General features: G+C 45.0%; 1 protein-coding gene across 8 annotated transcripts in view; it reads left to right on the top strand.

Annotated features, from left to right (window-relative positions):
- SETX (senataxin) overlaps positions 1–18,379 on the top strand; it is a 65,185-nt gene that overhangs the window by 24,679 nt on the left and 22,127 nt on the right. For all 8 annotated transcript variants that reach the window (XM_053908479.1, XM_053908478.1, XM_053908480.1 and 5 more), the window contains 7 exons: positions 789–888; positions 8,007–8,180; positions 10,295–10,527; positions 11,515–11,682; positions 12,165–12,321; positions 16,320–16,421; positions 16,612–16,727. In XM_053908479.1, the coding sequence (XP_053764454.1) occupies positions 789–888; positions 8,007–8,180; positions 10,295–10,527; positions 11,515–11,682; positions 12,165–12,321; positions 16,320–16,421; positions 16,612–16,727 (1,050 nt within the window). The remainder of the gene's footprint in view (positions 1–788; positions 889–8,006; positions 8,181–10,294; positions 10,528–11,514; positions 11,683–12,164; positions 12,322–16,319; positions 16,422–16,611; positions 16,728–18,379) is intronic.

Here is an 18,379-nt window from a genome sequence, read left to right as displayed (position 1 = left end):
AGTATACCTTATAATTTTTGTTGTAGGGTGGACATGATGTGCTAGGTGAAGGGAACAGCCAGCAGTAAGTGGGCCCTTGAGTAATGTGGCGGTAAGTTGAGGGGGGATCGTCCCGTAAGCCTGCTTCTGCCTGTGGACTGTGCAGCGCACACACGCGTCTCCGTTCCCTGCACGTCCTCAGGTGGGACAGGAGGGCCGGAATGGGCTGCAGTTGGTTATTTCTCTTCCCTTCAGTAGTTCAACTCTGGTAATAAAAGAGTTTCTGCAAGATCGAGCCTTTGCAAGATCAGAACGTGCTAGTATATTTCACAGTGGTGTCTTTCTTCCTCCCTGTGCTGGGAGCATGAGGGATGTTCTCCAGTGCTCACTGCGAGGGCCTGGAAGGCCTCCTGGAGGTAAAACTCCGCGAAGCGTGGGGTGCCCCTTATGGCTGGGCGCCCCTGGAGTCCTCGTCACCGAGTGGTCCACACTGAGCCCCTGAGCGGCTTGTCGGTTCCAGTTCAGGGTTTCCTCTCCTGGCGTTAAGGTTTGTGCTCCCGTCATTTGTGATGATGTGAAGGGTGGTCGATTTCTCAGCTTGCTTTTTGTTGATAGGATGAAGTGGTGACTTCCGAGTTCCTCGCGGGCCGAACTGGAAACCAGAAGCCACACGTTGATTTTTCACGTTTCTGTCCCTTGGGATTTTAGGTTCCACATTTCACTGTTGCTGGTTTGGGGGAAATTTTGCTGTTTAGCATTGCTTTCCGGAATGTTTCTGCTTCCTTCATGCGCTTTTTTGTTGTGTGTAGGTGGCACAGGAGTGGATCAGCTCTCCAAACAAAGAGAAGTTCTATCAGTTGCACGTACGGAAATTTCCTGCTGATTATAAAAAGTACTGGGAGTTTGTGGGTAAGTTCTTTCTTCTGTAACTTGGAATATATAATAATTGGAGCTTTCTGTTTGAGGAAACCTCATTGTCATCTGAAAAATTTGAGACCTAGGTTTCCTAAGCTGAATTTGTAACTTCTTCCAAGCATGTTTAAAGGCTTCGTTAACGAGGTTAATTACTGGGACAGTTACGAGTATAAAGTTCGCGGTTTTAACCATTCTGTAACTAAGCACAGGCCAAGGTGGAAGCTGCACATGGAAGAGAGGGTGAGTGAAGGGGGCTTGACAACGTTGGGGCGGGGAGGGGGGGGTATTGTAAACAACAGGTGTGTTGTTTATAGTTGCTCGGCGTTACAAGCACTCGGAGTAAATCTCTGTGCCAGGTCAAAACGGTTGCACGTGTTAAGACTTTTGGTCCGTGTTTGCCTTTGCCTACTGAAAGGAGCATCATTTTGACTCCTACCGTGAAGCGTAAAGATAGACATCTCCCTCATGTTGCGAGTTTAAACTTCTTTTCCCCAGTTTTATGTATGAAAAATGTATCTCATTTGAGTTTATAGGGTTTGTCCCAAATCTTTTCTGATCATTTGTATTCGTCAAGGGGGTGTGGGGAGAAGTGTCTTTTCATGCCCCTTGTCCTTCTTTGTGTTAGGGATGTTGTTTTCTTCTTAATCTGCGAGCATTCTTGTAAATTGCTTCTTTCAGTTTCTTCATTTGTGGTTCAATTTCAGATGCGGTTTTTGAGGCGTAGATAATTTCTACATATATTCAAAACTACCATATTTATTTCTTCATGGTTTTGACTTTGGTCTTAGAAAGTGGGTAAATACTTCCGTATTTTCTTGTAGTAGTTTTATATTTTTAATATTTAAATTGCAAATTTATCTGGCATTTATTTGGGTCACATGATGGGAGTCACATAGTATTGACTCAATCTGGCTTCTGTAACACGTCTGTAAAATTCATCAATTTTATGTGTGTCTTCACTGTTTTTTCATCATTATGGTAGTATTTCATTATGTGAATATGTCATGATTTTACTGTGGGGTGTTTGAGTTTTTTGGGTTTTTTTTAATTACGATTTTACTGTTAGACATTTTTTTCAGTAGTTTTAGCCTGTGTGTCGGGTCCCCAAGACCGTCCCCAGGTTCAGTGATTCGCTATCACGACCCACAGGAGTTAACATACACCCGTGCTCGTGGCCGTGACTCTGATGGTGAGAGCATGCAGAGCAGACTCAGCAAAGGGGAGCACGTGGGGTGAAGTGTGGACGACGCCAGGATCGAGCCTCTGAGAGTCCTCTCCCGGTAGAGTCACACAGGGTCTATTTAACTCTCCCAGCAATGAATCGTAACAACACGTGGCATGTGAAATGTTACCTACTAGGGAAGCTGTTTTGTTTTGTATTTTAGTGAAAAGAAATTTTTAATGTTGATTTTTGAAGGAGCGGGAGAGTGCACAGTGAGGGAGGGGCAGAGAGAGAGGGAGACACAGAATCTGAAGCAGGCTCCCGGGTCTGAACTGCCAGCACAGAGCCTGATGCAGGGCTTGAACTCACCGACCGTGAGATCATGACCTGAGCCAAAGTCAGGCACTTGACGGATGAAGCCACCCAGGCACCCCTCAGACTCTTAAACTGTGAGATCATGACCTGAGCCAAAGTTAGTTGCTGAACCGACTGAGCCACCCAGGCGCCCCCCCTACTAGGGAAGCTTGTTAGAGACTCAGCGCCCCAAACACCCTCTGCCTAGCCTAAATTCGTGACTTCCAGAAGGAAAGCAGGTGTTCGGCATAAACCGTATTCTTTTTGCAAACAGTTTAGGCGCAGTTTAGGCTGACATTTCGTCAGCAAATGACAGTCCCAGAATCTGGGGTCACAGGTGCCACGGGCCACCCTGGTAAGCAGACCTAAGGATAGCAGCCTCGGGCGTGCCACCTTAACTCTTACACCGCATCTTATGAGCTGTGTCACTATGATGTTTCCTCTGTGTTTTGTGAGGGCATTTTTGTTGAGTCCCATATCCAGAAGTGGGTTGTGGCGTCTCGGTATGCGTGTGTTCGGGTTGCAGAGGTAGTTAGTACCCAGCCTGTTGTATGGCACTGGGCCCCCCCCTCCCCCAAGAGTGTGGGAGAGTAGGTCTTTGCCAGTACATTTGTACTGATTGTCGTTTACTTTTAGCCATCATGACGCGTTTCGATTGACGGCCTGGTGTGGTTTTATTTTGCCCTCTCCTTGTTATCAGTGAGAGGTTGAGCACCTTTTTATATATTTAGCAGCTGCTTCAGTCATCTGTTTTGGGAAGTGCCTGTTCAAGTTTCCTGTTAATTTTCTGTTATCTTTTTCTTATTGATTTGTAGGAGTTCATTACGTAATTTGGATCCATGCCAGTCTCTCAATTTGGCTTGGGTTTTGACTCCACAGATGTCTTTGAAAGTCGTAGTTTATTCTTCTCGAGAGTTTCTTTTATGTACGTCTGGATGTACGTAATCTTTACACCCATCGTGGGGCTTGAACTCACGACTCCAAGATCAAGAGCCACATGCTCTTCTAAACAAGCCAGCCAGGCGCCCCTAGAATTTATTTTTAACGTAGCAAATGCATCTTTTTTTTTTTTTTTTTTAAAGTTAGTGTTCTGTGCCTCGTTTAAGAAACCTTCCCCTGCTATAGGGCATAAACATGTTATCTTGGCATCTAGAACAGGTGTCACCAAATCGCTGCTTGCAGATCTACCCCATATCCTGTTTTTGTACTGCTCTGGAGTAACTTTTGCATTTTAAAAGGACTTTGAATCGAGGATGGTGAAAATGCAACAGACACTTAGGTGTGGCTTGGAAAGAAAAAGTTTGCAACCCCTTTTCTAGATGGCTCATTGTTTTATTAACCTGGAATTTATTTTCATGCGTGAATGAGAACATAAGGGCCATATATTGTTTGTTTTTCCGAATGGAGATGTGGTTATCCCAGTGTTACTTATTTGAAAAGACCACCCTCTTCCTGCCCTGCAGCGCCGTATTAGCCATAAATCTAGTGTCCGTTTAACTCATGGGTTTTTTTCTGGATTCATTTCTTCTTCGTCGGGTCATCTTCCTACCCTGTTGCCCATATCACATTGTCTGATTAGTCAGTCCAGCTTTATAATAAATTTTTTTTAACTTTATTTATTTTGAGAGAACCTGTGCAAGCAGGGGAGGGGCAGAGAGATGGGGAGACAGAGATCCCAGGCAGGCTCTGTGCTGTGAGCGCAGAGCCTGACACGGGGCTCGATATCGGGAACTGTGAAATCGTGACCTGAGCGGAAATCAAGAGTCAGACACTTAACTGACTGAGCCCCCCAGGTGCCCCTATAATGATCCCATAATACCCGGTGAACAGGTCCTTCTACCTTGTTTTGCCTTAGGAGTGCTTTAGCTGTTCTTGTCTTTTTGCGTTCCCGTATAAATTATTTGGTTTATTTTCAGTGATGTTTTTATAGTTTATGATGGAGAGATTTTGTAGATTTGTCTTTGCTTTGATTTTTTTGCAGGGAGGGGTCATTTGTAATTAAATTCAGGGAATACCTCTAAAAGATGCAGACCTAAAAATTTATAATAAAGTAACATTTTATTGCTTAAACTAGTAACAGTAATTCTTTAATATCGGGTAGCTAGTCAGTGTTCAAATTTCCAGTTTCCTCACATAACAGTTTTTTTCAGCCAGCTTCGAATAAGATCCAAACTGGGGCCACGCTTTGACACCAGTTGAAATGTATTAACTATAATTTTCTCTTTTTTTTCCCACTTTGTAATTTATTTGTTGAAGAAGTTGAGTTGTTGATCCTTTACAATTACTGTCTGTTATTGATTATGTCTCCCTGGTGTTGGTTAAGCATGTTTGCCATTTGTGTTCCCTGTAAGTCGATAGTTGTATCTACAGGCACAATCAGATTCGAGTTTGATTTATTATTTTTGGCAAAACTGTTTCGTAGGTGGTGGTGGCATGTTCCTTCTTCAGGAGGTGCATGAATCTCTGATTTCTTTCTGTAATATTTACAGCTGTCGATGCTTACTGCCTAGGTGAATTTATTAAAGGTACAGAATGCTGATGTTTTTATTTGATCGTTTCTTCATTTATTAGCTGGAATAGTTCTTTTTAAAATTTTTTTTTTTTTAATGTTTGTTTTTTGAGAGAGGGAGGGAGACAGAGCGCAAGCAGGAGAGGGGCAGAGAGAGAGAGGGAGACACAGAATCCGAAGCAGGCTCCGGGCTCCGGGCCGTCAGCACAGCTGAGCCACCCAGGCTCCCCTGGAATAGTTATGTAAAGACAAATTTCTCTCTATTATTCGGTTACTCTGTGGTGTACTTCATAAAGAAAGGTAGGAAAGTTCTTGACTCTTGATCACTTTTCAAAATAATGAGTTAATTCACTACAAGCACTGGTGTTGACCATTGTGCTTTTTAAAAAATTTCATAAATACATGAATTTAAGTATACTTGTGTTTCTAGCCGTTGTAATTCAAGCCCTTTAGATAGGACCCTACGAGTCTCTGAGAGTTGGCCTGCTATCTGATAGGACCAGTATCATCTCTGTTCTTTTATCCCGTCTCTGCACGTGCAGTTGCCTAAGTCAGCCTTAGCATCTTGTACAAGAAAATAGCATTTCGGCGCTAATGCAACATGAGGAGCGTTTGGCTGGCTCAGTCGGTTGAGCGTCTGTCTGACTCTTGATTTCAGCTCGGGTCATGATCCCGTGGTCGTTGAGATCAAGCTCCGCATCATCGGGCTCTGCGCCGGGTGTGGAGAGCCTGCTGAAGATTCCCTCACTCCCTCTCCCTCTGCTCCTCCCCCGCTGGTGCGTGCGCACACACGTGCTCTCTCTCTCAAAGAAAACAGTAACGTAATACGACACGATAACGCACTGTATGTATGAACAAGTAACACAGGTAAACAGAAGAAAACGTTGAAAAAAAGACTGGAGAAGGATACTCCTGCAAATTCAACTAAAAGAAGACTTGTTTAGCTCTGTTAATCTCAGACTAAATAGACTGTAAGACAAAAAAGCATTATATACGAAAAGGGAATCTTTCATGATGAGTTTTGTTCAACCGAAGATACGACGGTTCACAACACGTATGTATCTGAAAATATATTTAAAGAAAAAACTGATAGAAGGAGATTATACTTTTGACACACATTGGAGACTTTGAACCATTAAATCAGAGGTGAATTAAAAAAAAAAAAAAAAACACACCATGAAATGAAATAGAAGTAAATGGACCTAATTCTATATTAAGTTTATTACCTTTTGTTTTGGTTAAGTACTTTTACTTTTTTCCCATTTTAACATTTCTTTTCATTTTTTCTTCCTGTTACTTTGGAAAGTATACCTCAATTTAGACTTCCTTTGCTGTTTTAGAATAGTTAGGTAAAACTTACAACATGTACCTTTGATTTATGAGTCTACAGTTTTACTAGATCTTTTAAGTGTCTCCATTGATAAGGCAAAACCTTTACAAGACTCTAATGTACCCCCATGCCACTTTGTATGCTCTTGTTGTCATGTATTTTTAATTGTGGTTTTTTTAAGTTTATTTATTTACTTTGAGAGAGAGTGCAAGCGGGGAAGGTGCAGAGAGAGAGGGAGACAGAAACCCAAGCAGGCTCTGTGCCGTGCTCAGACTCAAGGGACCGTGAGAGCACGACCTGAGCCGAAATCTAGAGTGGATGCTTAACCGACTGCGACACCCAGGCACCCCTTACTTGTGTTTTAAACTGCGTGAAATTTAATCTGTAGCCCCCAGGACAGTCCTTTTTTGCTTATTGATTCTACCAGTTTGTGTATTTTTTCTTTCCTTGTGCTTTGCTTATCTCTGGTGTGTGTCATTATCTCAGGAAAGTTATTTATAAAAATAATTGGAGGCCTGGGATGATACTGCCTTCTTCCAGAGAGGATGTCCTTTTGCCTCTCCCAGGCTTCTGGGGGCACCTACATTACGGGATCATCTCAATCCAGTTTTAAGGGATTGTGCTTTTTTTGAAGCATCCAGGTGTTTGGAAGCCGGGCCGCAGCCCAGGTCAGGACGGGTTTGTTTCTGCTTCATCCTTGGGTGTGGTCCTTAGTCTCTCAGGGTCCCTGTTCTGTGCAGGCCCTGGACTCCAGCTGTTGCCTTTTTAGTCCACCAAGGCCGTCCCAGGTACGGCCTGGCCTGTTGGCTGCCACTCCAAGAACAGTTCAGATGTTTCTAGGGGAAATACAGGGCTGACTCCAGTGGATTTCCAGATTCTTCTGGATCTCTCAGCACAGTAACTCTTCACTGTCGTATTTGGTCTCTGATGCTTTCAAACAGGTATTTCTTATCTCACACATATTAAAATCTTGTTTTGCTTTAGTGGTTCAGCCTACCGGATCCCAGCGCCTTGTGTTTTAGTTCAGTGTATTCTTGCTGGATCTGGCGGTTGGTACTGAACTTCTTTATTCTAGTGCTTGCTCTGTTTTCCCAGCCCCAGATAGTTCACAACTGTCCTTTCCCCCTCGTTTGAAATGCCAGCAGTAGGCTCGAAACTCTTACATACCCTTGGATCTGTTTTTTAGAGTTTCTCCTAGGATTTTGAAAACGAGGAACAAAAGAGAAAGTTTCTTGGTTAAAAACGAAAACTACAAGGAAAGGAAAGCTATTAGCTGCTTTGGAATATTACAGTTTTATTTATTTTGGCTTTTTAGCCATTGTTAAGAAACATAACCCTGTATAATCAGTATTTGAACATGTTGACTGGCTCAGACCTATTATTTTAAAGTATGTTACAGTTGACTGGTGCTGTAACTTGCTAGAACTTAGTACAAGGCTTTAACACCCTTTAAGTTAATCTTTTTTTTTTTTTTTTTTTAAATTTTTTTTTAACGTTTATTTTTGAGACAGAGAGAGACAGAGCATGAACGGGGGAGGGGCAGAGAGAGAGGGAGACACAGAACTGGAAGCAGGCTCCAGGCTCTGAGCCATCAGCCCAGAGCCCGACGCGGGGCTCGAACTCACGGACCGCGAGATCGTGACCTGAGCTGAAGTCGGACGCCCAACCGACTGAGCCACCCAGGCGCCCCCCCTTTAAGTTAATCTTATGTAAAATAATTCTGTTAGAGTAAACGCCGACTTCTTCTTCTTTGATAGTTCATCTTGAGGAATGTGAACTAACTAAACAGCTGCATCCAAAGGAAAATGATTTGGTGTTTTTGGTTCTTGAAAAACAAAATGGAGAGAAGAAGAACACAGAGAGAAGTCGCATGCCGGATCTCCACGAATATCACTGCGGTTATGTTCATAAATTTCGCCGCACCTCAGTCAGTAAGTACATAATGAGACAGTAAAGAGAAATCTGTCGGAAGTTCACATGTTTTAATTTCCCTCTGAGACGTACTCTACTGGCCATGTTTGTTACGCATGTACCAGACATGCATTTGCTAGCTTGATTATCTGTCATTCGGAGTTTTTATTTTTAGTTTTTCTAGATTCATCTGGGAAAGGCCCAGCACTTAACTGCTCTAGACTTACGATTTAAAAGCTTTCTTTTGTAACGTCCTCTCTTTCTGGTACATGCCTTCATCTGTCATTGCAATTATTATTAAACAATGTGCAGACCATCTGTCTTCTATATCTTAAATCACATTCCAGCCTTGGTTTTGTGGCTAATTGTCAATGAGAAGACCAGACGTGTAAGTCGTTGCAAGGCGACTTGAAGAGTTTGCTGTTTCCGTCACTCGCACCCCTTGTGTCATAGGGACTTTTCTCGTGGGAGGAGCAGAACAGGAGTAATGTTAGGTTGATCTAGCAAGGACCTACTGCGTGCTGGACCCCGTGCCTTGTCCTTCCTGCACACGTTCAGCGTCTTCCCCAAGGCCTTGCAAAGCAGAACTCTGTATTCCCACCTGTCGGGACATCAGGGCTCAGGGATGTCATGTAACTTCTCTAAGGTCATTCTCAGTATTAAATGGTAGGCCCAGAACAGAAACCTGCGTTTGTTTGACTGCAGGGTCGTCCACGTTCTAGATCGCCTGGCAAGCGGCCTTTTTAACATTGCCGCTTTGTTAGTCTCAATTATGTGAAGAGAACACGATTTCATTATTCCTTCATTCTCCTTCTTCCATCAAATCTTAAAAACTCCTCCAGAGTTCAGCGTCCTGCTGCACCTGTGCTGGGCATGCCGCATTTATGTCCTCACTGTGGTCCGGCTCAGTCCTTCCCTTCCCGTAGATGCATTTAGGGGAGCGGCGGCAGGGGGACGTGGCTTAATCTGTGCTTTTGACTCTCACAAGTAGTGACATTAGCCAAATTTATATTTCTAAGATCGTCTCCCTCCAGACTCCTCGAGCGTCCCAACTATGTGACCTCTCTGTGTGCAGAGCTGTTAGACAAAAAGATCCAAAGAAATGCTCCATTTTCTGCCTGACCTCTACTCCTCTGTTTTTCCATCTCAGTAAGTGGGATGCCTTTTTTTTTTTTAGTTGCTCAGGCCCGAAACCTCAGTCATCCTGGATCCTTTCTTTCTCTCACACCCTCCGTGCACTCCGTCAGCAAATCCTGTTGACTCTCCCTTTGCAAGTATTTAAAATCCACGCCCCACCTCTGCTGCTGCATCCTGGTCCACGCGACCGCTAGCTTTAACCTAGATGACCGCAGCGGCCTCCGGAGCGGCCTTTTGGCTTCTGTGCTTTTCCCGTGGCAGTTTATTCGTCATCCTGCAGTAAGAGCGATGCTTCTAACGTGTAAGTTTGAGCCCCTCGCTTGCCAGCACAGAACTGCCCTGTGGCTTTCCGCCTGACTCGGAACAGGGTTCAGAGCCAGTGTTGTGATCTGCGGAGCCGTGTACAACGGAGCCCCGTTTTACTCTGTGACTCTGGCGGCGCGCGTCGCCCTGCTTCTCCTTCCAGCGGCGCTAGGCTTCTCCCCGTGCCTGAGATACTCCAGGCGTAGCTCCGCTTCTTGGGCCTCACAGCTGCTGATTCTTTGCCACTGGCTCCCTCTGCCCAGATCGGGGGACCTGGCGGAACCGTCTGAGTGCGCCCAGCTGCGCGGCATGCTCCTTTCTTTCAAGCTGCTGCTCAGATACCGTCTTATCGGGAAGACCCTCCCGACTCTCCTGTCTACAGTGCCCCCTCCCTGACATCCCCCGTCAGTCACTTGTTCATCCCCTTTCTCTGCTTCCTTCATAGTGCTGGTCACTGCCTGACATGTTTGTTTGGTTATCTGTGTCCCTCTTCTAGAAAATAAGCCTCTTGAGGACAGGAACACTGCCTGAGTCTCAGGAGGCTGTCGGTAAACTTGTGAGTGAATAACTTGAATACTCTATCGTACAAAAAACATAGGTTATAAAATACATCATTCTGAATACACCATTCTTTGTAGCTGCCCAGCATTATTCACCGACAACTGAAACTGCTTTTTCTCCTTCTTGATAATAGTGCGTAATGGGAAATCTGAGTGTTCCCTTTCCATCCAGACTCAAGATAATTTGCCACTCAGTTTAAATGAACTCGTGAAATGCACTGTAATCAGTTCTCTGGTAACTACACAGAGGAAGTTGAAAGCCATGTCTTTGTTGAGTGGACGGAACCAACTAGCCAGAGCTGTTCTGAACCCAAACCCCATGGACTTCTGTACGAAGGATTTACTGACTACGACGTCTGAGAGAATCGTGAGTGATGGTTTAATAAGAACAGAAAGTCAGAGAATTGCATGTCAGTGTCAAAGCTTCGCGTTTCTGTCTGCTGTATATTCCTGTTGTCGTGACAAAGACGTCCCGCTGTGCGTGCACAGTGACATTGTTCCGTGCTTAATTGTCTTTAATACGGCAGAGCACGTGCTGTGTTACTCAGCTCACCTCGAGGAAAAAGGCGTAGTACAATAAAGAAACGAAGTTGTGCCCAAACACCAGCATTCAAACGTTAGATGAGCATCCTATTTAAATGCTCGTCAGCGGATTGCAGTTGAGAAGTAGGAGCAGGTTAATAGAGCTGATTTGGCACGTGAATGATGGATGGCGAGTCGGCGGGTGTTGTTGCAGGTACACAGATGGAGTTGCCACTTGGCATCAACGCGGATTTTCTCCCCGTGAGAGCTGTATGTTGGTTCCAGGAAATCAACGCGGACAAAGGCCGGGGAAAGGTGGCGGTGTTAGGGCCGCTGCTGTGTGCTGGGGCCTTCCTGTGCAGTGTTGCGTTCCCTGATCGCCCTCCAGGGGACCCCGGATGTCATGGATGGCCCAGGTGGAGGCTCAGGGAGCTTAGACCCAAAATCCATGCTCTTTCACTGTACTGCTTGGGTTAGGAAAGTCTGGGAAGGTTTTTTTTACTAAGGAAAGAATGAACTAAAAGGGGAAGGACCGAAGAATAAATAGAAGGAAAGTGTAGAACAGTTTATTGCGAGCATCTTTGTAAGAATCACGAATAAAAATACTGTTGCAGTACTTGTAGATGGGCTGAAGCCTGTAGACACTGCCGAGTAACTTCCTTTATGGTAGTGAAAGTGGTTCTTTAGATGAAAGGTGACTTTGGGGTCTTGGCCGATCATAACTGAAGCTTCTGTCTGGCGAAGGTTGGAAGACATTCCAGTGGAGGTTTGTCTTCCTCTCCCGTGCCACTCCAGGAAGAGCAACTCATTCCCACTCCTGTCTTTTGCATAGATCGCCTACTTGAAAGATTTCAACGAAGACCAAAAGAAAGCGATAGAAACTGCATACGCCATGGTCAAACACTCCCCATCGGTTGCCAAGATCTGTTTGATTCATGGACCACCTGGAACAGGAAAGTCAAAAACGATCGTTGGCCTCCTGTACCGCCTGCTGACAGAGGTAGAGTATGTGAGGGCCGCCAGTGCTGTTAGCCGAGCGCGTCATTGCCCTTGAATTAACTGACACGTGCAGAGAACTGCCAGGGGTCTTTTCCCTGCACTTTTGTGGATCTTTTCAGCGACCTGTCCTGTGTGACACTAACCTGAAGGTCTGGGATGGTGGCCTTCTGGCTTTCTTGTGGGTCACGTCTACTGCAGAGAAACCGTGTGGAATGTATTCCTGGGCTACACTTGGGTTGGATTGAATACACAGTAACATAAGCGGATGGTGAGGAGAGGCTCAGAGAAGCTATGATAAGATGTTACGTTTGGAGGCAATCTTAATGTCCGTGTAAGATGTAGGTGCTGTTATGTATTTTTAACTGTTTACGAAGAGAACTTTGGAATATGCGTGGAAGTAGAGAAAAACTGGAAAGTTCTGTGCCCAAGCTCATTAGTATTTCTTGTTGTCTGTCTTTTCGGCGTGTGTGTGTCAAATTGTAGAACCAGAGGAAGGGGCGTTCAGATGAAAACTCCAATGCCAAAATCAAACAAAACCGTGTCCTTGTGTGTGCACCTTCCAACGCGGCTGTTGATGAACTTATGAAAAAAATCATCCTCGAATTTAAAGAGAAGTGTAAAGACAAGAAGAATCCTTTGGGTATGATCCTTCTATGGGCGTTTCATTTGTTTTTGGTTTCGTTTTCATTGTTTAGTGTGGGCCGTTTTGAATGCGAGCCCCTTCTGGTAATAACGTCTGCTTGGGGCTGTGGCCCATACGTGCTCATTGATTCATTGAGCACATTTTGTTGAGCACTTATTTACTCTGTGCCAAGGCACTGTGCTCGGTGCTGAGGTTTCAACAGGGAGGCCTTCCAAGAGACAGTAACGAGGAAGTGGATCAGTGGGCAGTTAGAAACAAAGCCGTATGTTCTGTAAGCGGTAAAATGTGGATACTTGGCAAACATCTTAGAGCGGCCCTTGGTTTAGTCTCGGGGTGGGGGGGGCGGTTAGGGAAGACTTCTGGGGGACGTGCCGTCTGAGATGAAACCTGCAGAGCAATCAGGAGTTGGCCGTGGGAAAGGGTTGGGGGCATGTGGGGAGCTCCTGAAGTTGTTACTATCCATAAAAATGACCAGAGGCGAGAGAACATTGCCATGCAGTAGAGCCGGACCGTAGTTAGCTCCGCCAGGGTGCGGTCCTATTTCCAGTGTGATCTAGCAGTGAGGGGAAGTACTGGTTCGTGAACCCTGTTTCGCTGGGCAGGTGCGTGGGTTGTACTGGGTCTCGAGATCAAGCATACTTCATAGGATCGGTCAAGGTCGAGGGTTTATAAAAGCGCTGCTCTAATAAGCGTAGGAACACCGTGCAGTGAATATGTTGGGTTGAAGGACTTGTGCATCTTCAGTTTTGTAGATAGTACCAGATTCTTCCCAAAAGTGGTTGTAGCAGTTGACACGCCCGGGAGCAGCTCCCACGCACGTGCGGTGGTGTGGTTTAACACGCCTGTCCCTTTCCTGACCAGCCACGTGAGGGCGGCACTCGGGCCTGTGTGGACAGGGCAGCAGGGCCGGGGCCAGGCGAGGCCAGCTAGCAGCCAGGGTGCAGTTTGAGCTTTCTTAGAAAACGTCTTCTGGCCACAGAAGAGAACCGTGTTGTTTCCCATTGCCTTCATGTTCCGCTCCTGTTACTCCTTGCAGCCACCCGAGCCTCCTTAAAGAAAGGCCTTGGACACCTTTGCCGTTCAGTATGGTGTTGGTTTTAGTATTCACCCTTTATCGGGATAGAGCAGTTTCCTTTTTCGTTACTTTTTCTTGTGAAGGGCCTTTGGGGTTCATTGCATGCATTTTTCTAGTTGCATCTGTTGAAATGATAATGAAACTTTTCTTTAATCTGTTGTGGCAAATTACAATGTTTATCTAACGTTAAAATGTCTTGGGTTCCTAGAGTAAGGCCAACTTGGTCACGTATTATTATTTTTTAACATGTTGCTAGGTTGCTAATGTTTTATTTAGGATTTTAAAATTAGTACTCCTAAATGAGGCTGACCTGCGATTTTTCTTTGTCATATCTTTGGTTTTAGTTACACTAACCTTAAAAATGGAATTGGGGAGAATTTTTGTGTTTATTGTTTGGAATGTTTTATATACGAAAGAGATTATTCCTTGAAGATTGATTTGTTTATAGTGTTTGTTTACTGTCTTTTTTTTTTTTTTTTTTTTGACAGAAGGGTAAGTTTCAATATGTTGTCTAAACGTCCTTAACTGTTACATGTCTATTTAGGGTTTCTATATATATGTATATTTTTAATGTTTGTTTATTTTTGAGAGAGAAACCAGAGTGTGAGCGAGGAGAGGCAGAGAGAGAGGGAGACACAGAATCCAAAGCAGGCTCCAGGCTCTGAGCTGTCAAACTCACGATCCCTGAGACTATGCATGACCTGAGCCAAGTCTGACGCTTAACCGACTGAGCCACCCAGGCACCCCAGGGTTTCTGTAATTTTACTGAATTTGGCTAATTCATGTTAGCCACTTCCTCAGAAAGTGGCTAATATCCATGAAAAATTTACACTTCCTCTTAGGTGTTTTAAAATATATTGGCAAAAAGTTTCTCACTGTAGTCAAATTTAAAAAATCGCCACTGTATTTTGATTGGGTCACCTTTGTCATTCCCTGTTTTATGTATTTAGTCTCTGAGTCCACACGTGACATGGGCGGGCCTATGGTTGGAAAGTCCTAGGAAGGAATTTAGTTTTTCCCAGCTAAGCCCATTCACTTCTTCTTCCTCCCATCTCTTCCAGGCCCTTTTCCTTTCTAGCAGGCTTTAAAATTCAAGCCTCCGTGATAAAATTTCTGTACCATCACTGGAATGGTAGTTTTGCCAACGTAGACATTTGGCAAACTCTCGGTAGAACTAAAGATTTTTAGGGCCGCCTGGGTGGCTCAGTTGGTCGGGCGTTCGACTTCAGCTCAGGTCATGATCTCACAGTCCGTGAGTTTGAGCCCCACGTCGGACTCTGTGCTGACAGCCCAGAGCCTGGATCCCGCTTCAGATTCTGTGTCTCCCTCTCTCTCTGCCCCTCCTCTGCTCATGCTCTCTCTCTCTGTCTCAAAAATAAATAAAAAAAAAATTTAAAAAAAATTTAAAGATTTTTAAATCTCTATTTTTTTTTTAATGTTTATTTATTTTTGAGACAGACAGAGCATGAGCGGGGGAGGGGCAGAGAAGGGAGGGAGGGGAAGGGAGGGGAAGGGAGGGGAAGACACAGAATCCAAAGCAGGCTTCAGGCTCTGAGCCATCAGCACAGAGCCCAACGCGGGGCTTGAACCCACGGACTGTGAGACCATGACCTGAGCTGAAGTCGGATGCCTAACCGACTGAGCCACCCAGGCGCCCCATAAATCTCTGTATTTTATTGAACGTAAAGTAGAAAATTCTGAGCACCCAGACGGTGCCAGCCCCAACGTATCCTGTCCCTCAGGGAAGCCACAGCAGCTTGGGGTCTTGAAGCTCTGGTTTTGAGCTTTCTCTTTGTTTCTGGCCTCTAGGAATTTCTCTCCCATCTCTATGAGCTCACCCTGCAGTTTAAAGGATGTCTGTTATAGTTTTAGTTTATGGAGCATTTCTAGATGTTTATCATGGGTGAGTTTCCAGGTAATTCCATCCACCTTTCTCATGGAAACAAGAAAATTGGCAGTTTTGAAACCTTCAAGCAAATGTTAGCCAGAGAAGAGGGCTTCACGTTTAGAAGAATGAGCTGAACTGGGAACAAAAATATGTTGTAGATAACTGTTTAATAAGTCCTTCATTCATTCAACCTATACTTCCTGTACTTAACCTGCTGGCCACCGTTGGAGCCAGTGACCAAAACAAAACCTTGTTCACAGGCAGGAGATTAACAATAAACAAATAAGTACGTGATGTGTCACATTCAGATAAGTGCTAATAAACTCTGCATGAACGCTATGATTTAGCCCAATGATGGAGCGGGTGATGTTTAGATGAAATAATAATATATAAACTGCGGTAACCTAAAATGAAAGTGTGGTTAATAACAAGCCGTTTAAATGATGCTTACAGCTTTTGGAATTACCTACTCCACAGAATTTCCAGCATGTTTGTATCCCTTAGATTCTGGAGTTAGCAGTGTGATGTGGAGGAGAGTTTCAGAAACATCGTTCTGAGTATTCTGCTGACCGAGAAGGATCTGATAGTCAAATATGATTCTGTCTTGAAAGTTCAAATATGTGTTAACATCTGAAAGTCTTTGTCCATCTGAAATATCCTGAGGTTAAGAAATCTATCTTATTTTAACTCACCTTTCCCCAAATGTATTTTACTGTGGAATGGACAGAACACAGCTTGAGAAATGCTGGTATAATTGAATCACAAGTTTGTAACGTACTGTTTATGCAACCTCCGAAGCTTTTATTGGGTAGAAATGTAGAAATGGTAAGTACTCGCTTTGAGAGTGGTTGTGAAGCGTATCTGACGTGTATGAATCCTGTAGTGTGCTTTCAGGTGTCTAGTTGATGATTAATCTTAGCTCCCTTCTCTCATTGTTAGTATGCTTGCTTAGAAATAGATATTATGAGATAGTATGAACAGAGACTGGCAGTGTTGTTACTATTCTCTAAGTGCGATTTTTTTTATCAACAGGGAACTGTGGAGATATAAATTTAGTACGTCTGGGTCCAGAAAAGTCTATTAATAATGAGGTCCTAAGATTTAGTTTGGACAGCCAAGTTAACCACAGAATGAGTAAGTACTAATTGAGGCACATACTAATGTTACTTCTATTTCCTTTTATATGATAGGTAATATCTCGGGCATTAAAGGTAATTTGGAGACATTTGAAATAGAGTAGCTTCGAGAACTAGTTTTTTTCCTCCTTGTGTATGCATATGTGTATATAGTTGTCAGAATTAGCTTATTTTTTTTTTTTTTTTAGAAAAAGACTTACCTTCTCATGTTCAGGAGATGCATAGAAGAAAGGAATTTCTAGATCATCAGCTAGATGAACTTTCCCGCCAGCGTGCTTTATGCCGAGGTGGAAAGGAAACACAGGTATCTCAACATTTCTTGATTGATGTTTTCTAATAGCTGATACGTACGTAAGTTAGCATGGAGTATGTGATATCATTTGTTTATCGCGGAATAGCTGAATCTGTGTATGAAGAGGTATACAAAAGCGGTATGCCTTATATCAGGGATTAATGAGCTTTTTCTGGAAAGTAAAGGTCGTACATAATTTAGACTTTGCAGGCCATATGGTCTCTGTGTCAACTACTCAACTCTGCTGTTGTAGCCCAAAAGCAGTGATAGAGAATTCATGAACAAATGGATGTGACTGTATTCCAATAAAACTTTATTTACAAAACCAGATGGTGAGTTGAATTTGGCCCACAGGCTGTAGTTTGCCGTTGCCTGCCATATATTAAAGCTGTAGTGAATTGATTAGGTATCTTTCAGTTGCAAGTTAAAGAAATCCAAATTAGACAAAAAGGGGAACTCACTGACTCAACATGCCTAGGGACTCTGGGAGTAAGTTCAGCGAGGCTGGGTCCAGAGGCTCAGGTGATGACATTTCTCCAGCTTCCCCTCGATTTGGTTTTCTGTGTGTCAGACCTTTCTTCCCTCGGGGAAGGTAAGTGCCAGCATCTCTGGGCACCACCGCCCCGGCTTAGAAAACCCATAGGAAGAGAGGGGGCCGCTCTCCCGCTATCCATGCATCAGTGCCACGGAAGGCATCCGGTTGGTCCCTGGATCTTCAAGCAGATCTCCTCCCTGTTTTTAAGGGAATGGGGGCCGTGGTTCACCAGGCCTGTATTCTGTGCCCATCACTGTAGCCAGAGGGATGACTGGGATGCGAACCACCCAGAGATCAGGGGAGGAAAGAGCCCCGGGAGTTGCACTGCCCAGCAGACAGAGACAGCACACAGGGGACGCACCAGACAGAACAGAATCTTGTGCATCGTTAAGGATTTGTCAGATTAACACTGCGTGGAGCTCCGGGGGCCATACCACAGAGAAATTGAAGCAGAGACATTGACTACGCACAGGTCCCGGAGGAAGTACACGTCGTGGCCTTGAGGGGCCACACAAGAGGTCAAGGCAGAGTGCAGACAGGCAGGACCTGGACACGTGCCTCTGTTAGGGTCCGTGGGTGGGGTACTTCCGGGGTCCTGGGCTAGGGCCGGATCGTTCCGCTCAGACCAGAAGAGCGGGAGAAGCCGCGTGGGCGCTGGTCACGAGGGCGGCCGCGACGTCCTGTCAGAGCTGCCGCCTGCCGTCGCTCTGGCTGCTCCTCTCCTCCCCGGGTCCTGTGTGTGAGGACTCGTATCAGGGGAAGGTCTCTGCAGGCTGCTGGGTGGGACGGAGCGGCCGTGAGGCCCCGGTCCCAAGGGCCAGCTCAGCGCAGCACGGGGGTCAGGACTCTGCTGGTAAAGGGAGAGCAGGTGGGGTGAACGGGCAGTGTCGTCTGCAAGGTAAGGCAGCCAACCGGAAAGTAGTTTAAAATGCTCAGGTTAGGGGCGCCTGGGTGGCTCAGTCGGTTAAGCGTCCAACTTCGGCTCAGGTCATGATCTCACGGTCCGTGAGTTCGAGCCCTGCGTCGGGCTCTGTGCTGACAGCTCAGAGCCTAGAGCCCGCTTCGGATTCTGTGTCTCCCTCTCTCTCTCTCTCTGCCCCTCCCCCGTTCATGCTCTGTCTCTCTCTGT

This window comes from Panthera pardus, unplaced genomic scaffold (assembly GCF_024362965.1).
Source record: "Panthera pardus isolate Hobbes unplaced genomic scaffold, ASM2436296v1 HiC_scaffold_20, whole genome shotgun sequence".
In the NCBI taxonomy this organism is placed as follows: domain Eukaryota; kingdom Metazoa; phylum Chordata; class Mammalia; order Carnivora; family Felidae; genus Panthera; species Panthera pardus.
This window is presented reverse-complemented; position numbering and strand designations above follow the sequence as displayed.